General features: G+C 41.9%; 1 protein-coding gene across 1 annotated transcript; it reads right to left on the reverse strand.

Moving 5' to 3' along the window:
• Positions 1-1236: 1236 nt before the first annotated feature.
• Positions 1237-3590, reverse strand: LOC122202572 (olfactory receptor 6C74-like). The gene is made up of 3 exons (XM_042908996.1): positions 3509-3590; positions 2703-2785; positions 1237-2215 (listed from the first exon to the last, which is right to left on the reverse strand). The coding sequence occupies exons 2-3, from the start codon at positions 2720-2722 to the stop codon at positions 1237-1239; spliced, it is 999 nt and encodes a 332-aa protein (XP_042764930.1). The 5' UTR covers positions 2723-2785; positions 3509-3590.
• Positions 3591-3806: the final 216 nt, after the last annotated feature.

Here is a 3806-nt window from a genome sequence, read left to right on the forward strand (position 1 = left end):
TTATTCATTGTCAATAAGATGAAATCTGCAATTTGTAATAGGACCATCAGGACAAATATGCTCTAGTCATAGTTTATGTACATTTTATGAAAATGTACCTGAGATTACCTACCCTCAGGGTTTGGGATAATAAACAAAATAAAAATTGCCTTAATCTTTCTAGAGATGTTGCTTCTGAAGGATAATAGACACATTCTAGCTGGAAAATAGGTATAAAAACTACACAAAGTTTGAGGATTGAGGTAATGGAAATATTGGTTTTAAAATAAGTTATCAATCCGAAGATACCTTTTAGTTGACAACACAAGACAAATAGGAAAAATGTTTGATTTGTTTATTTTCATTAGTAGCATGAAGTAGATAAGCAAAACTCACATTCTGTGAACTTGAATCTTTGGAAGAGATTATAGAAATAAGAAATAAGTGCTCTCTTCCAGTGATACACAGAAGCATTCTGTGGCAATAGCTTTTGGATAGGAACCAATCATAAGTATGTATTATGCACCTGAGGGGTTGTAGCTAGAATAAATAATTTAGAAAAATAGGAGCATTGGTAAACCATGGGAAGCTGTGGTTATCTCCTCTCTATAGAGAATGGTCTAAACCTGAGAACAATTCCGTTTCTCTCCAGAATGGGATTGATGCATACATATGTAACTAAGCTAAGGACTGAGGACACCATTTTACACACCATTACACCTGATGCAAACCATATATATTTGAAGGTGAGGGATACTATGACAATTATTGCCTAGGGATAGGCATAGAGGTAATGCGGCCCCAAACCCTGGTACTATTAACTTGATTTCCTTCATAACCACAACGTAATATACAGCATTCTATCATTTTAATTATCTAGATGCCTTTTGGTAAATATTTATTAATTCTGCTCAGCCATGTTTATAGCTAGAGAGAAGTGAAATAAGTATACAAATTCCTGAATTTTGGAAATTTCAGGCACATGGATTATATCATAGGGAAGAATAAAAATTCAATAAGCGTTTTTGCAATTAATCAACTGTCATCAAAACGTGGAATATTTAGGGAGAAGACAAGTAAGCACATTAAGATAAAATGTGGCCTTGAAAAACAGATTTCCATTTTTCCAGGAATGTACAGAGGTCAAGTGGGTGTGCCAGAGACCCTATACTAGAAAGCTGTGGACTGCTACATTGGCCAGAATGAAGTCAAATGTTTTTCTGAAGCCTTCCATTCCAGGGCCATGTGATTTTATTTTCATCTTGATATTTTCAATCTGCACATTGTCTCCTTCAGAGCCTGCTGTACCTGCTTATTGCGCAGAGTGTAGATGACAGGGTTGAGTAGTGGCGTTACCACCGTGTTCACAAGGGCAGCCTCCCTGTTGGAGTTCAGCCTGTTCCTTTGCTTTGGTTTCACGTATATAAAGACACAGCTGCCATACATCAGAGAGAGGACAATGAGGTGAGAGGAGCAGGTGGAGAAAGCTTTCTGTCGCTCCTTGGCTGATGGGAGTCGCACAATTGTGACTACTATGTTGCTGTATGCAATGATGGTTATGATAAGCGATGTCAAAAGGATCAACAAAGCGATGACAAAGGCCAACATTTCAACAGACCTGGTATTAGAACAGGAGAGATGAATCAAAGGATCAAGGTCACAGAAGAAGTGGGGGATGACATGGGGGCCACAGAACGATAACTGGGAAACCATTACTAGTGGACCAGTGATGAGAATGAAGGCCAAAACACAGCAAGCAGTGACCAAGAGGAAGCAAGTCTTGAGGTTCATGATGGTTGGGTAATGCAGAGGCTTGCAAATGGCCATGTACCGATCCACAGACATCACTGCTATGAGGAGGAAACCTGCTGCTCCCAGATAGACAAACACAAAGGCTTGTATGAAACAGGCAAGAAAGGAAATGGTTTGCCGGCCTAAAAGAAAGATGACCAGCAACTTAGGAATAACAGCACTTATGAAACAACACTCAAAGAAGGAGAAAATGCTGAGGAAAAAGTACATAGGTGTCTGGAGCCGGGAGTCAGCACAGGTGATGGTGACTATGACAGCATTGCCTGTAATGGATGCCAGGTAGGCCAGCAGGTGCACCAGGAAGAGGACCTTTCCCAGGTGTTGGATGGCAGGAAACCCCTCCAAGGTGAATTCTTGGACAGTGGTCCCGTTCCCCATTTCCATGGGCATCTCTTTCCACAGCATCATCCCTGCTGGTCTTAACCTACAACAAAAACAACCATGAGCACAAAGGTTTGAGGGGATCATGATTAAGTTACTTGTCTATCCAAGAAAGTGGCTGGGCAGATAGCAAAGTGGTTTAGCTAGTTGGTTCTTAAAACATTTTTTTAATGTTTATTCAGTTTTCAGAGAGAGAGAGGGAAGGAGCGAAGGGCAGAGAGGGACGGACACAGAGAATCCAAAGCAGGTTCTGCAATGTCAGCTCAAAGCGATGTGAAGCTGGAAAACAGACTGTGAGATCATGACATGAGCCGAAATTGGATGCTCAATTGACTGACCCACTGGCACTTAGCCAACTGGTTCTTATAGTCTAATTATAATGTTATGATCATTAAGATAATGCTTAAATAGAGCATCATCAGTAGAGTTATTGGCACGTTTGTAGTTATCAAACATTTCATTGTGTTAATACTATCATCAATTTGTAAGCAAACATAACAGTTATTTAGTAATATTCCCTTTGAACATACCTTTTAATAATGCAGCACATTCTGTGGTCTGAGTTATCATCATCATCATCTGTTGAGGATCTATGCTTGTTCTATGCTGGTCTCTGAAATTCAGTATTTCTATGAGTCTTCACCATAACCATGAACCCCTTCTTCTATAGAAGCAGAAACTGAGGCTTAGCTCCAGAGAGCTTAAGTCACATAGCTGGGACCTTAGCCAGAATGCCTGAATCTGGAGTGCCTGCTATTTCCAAATGAGGTGACAAAATATTTTAAAACGGGAACAAATCTATTGTTGATCTCTCAACCTAAGTGCAAGATTAGCTTGATCTTACTTGTTTCTACCCTTAGTTATAATCCCTGTTGAGTTACTGGCCTGTGGAATGACACGGGGCTGAAAGAACATCTACTTTAGCTCAAGCATTTTATAGAAGAGACTGGAGACCAGAGACATTGGGTGCTGCCCAACAACATGCCATAAACTGTAAATCTAGGATTTACCACCTGTCCCTTTGGTTCACGCTGGCCTGTGAGGGAGGGGGGCTGACAGTAGTTCACACAATTAACCCACTTAGGAAGATATGCTGGGAACCTGGAATGCATACATCCACTCTTCCATGAAGCTCAGTGAACATTCTTCTCTCTTCAGTCCTCTCAATCACTGACTTCTCTCACGATGGTGTTTGACTCTAGCATCTCAATATTAGGCTAAAAGCTGGCAGTGTGGAATGTGTCACTCTCATTACCCCACAGTGTGCCAGGCCCCCTGAAGGGCCTCTCGTGAAGCCAAACTGCTCATCCCCTAGTGGCACAGCCTGAGGGTGCACCTGCTTCTCTTCCAGTTGACCCCAGGAAGTTCACCAAGTCACTACAGTGCCTGAGGCCAGTCACACACGGGAGTTAACTCTTGGCAGGAGGGGCTTCTTCCTCTCGCAGCTATTGTCCTCTAAGAAATCAAGACCTTGCTGTGGGCTGAGGGGAAAGAGGAGAAGGAAACGCAATTGTCATAACCTGTTGACTCACAGTGAGGTGAATATACATCCAATGCTGCCGGTGTCTGGCTGACAAAACCCTGCTTCCATAGCCCAGAATGTTTCATACCACAATAAGGCTACATGGCAGCCT

This window comes from Panthera leo, chromosome D2 (genome assembly GCF_018350215.1).
Source record: "Panthera leo isolate Ple1 chromosome D2, P.leo_Ple1_pat1.1, whole genome shotgun sequence".
NCBI lineage: Eukaryota > Metazoa > Chordata > Mammalia > Carnivora > Felidae > Panthera > Panthera leo.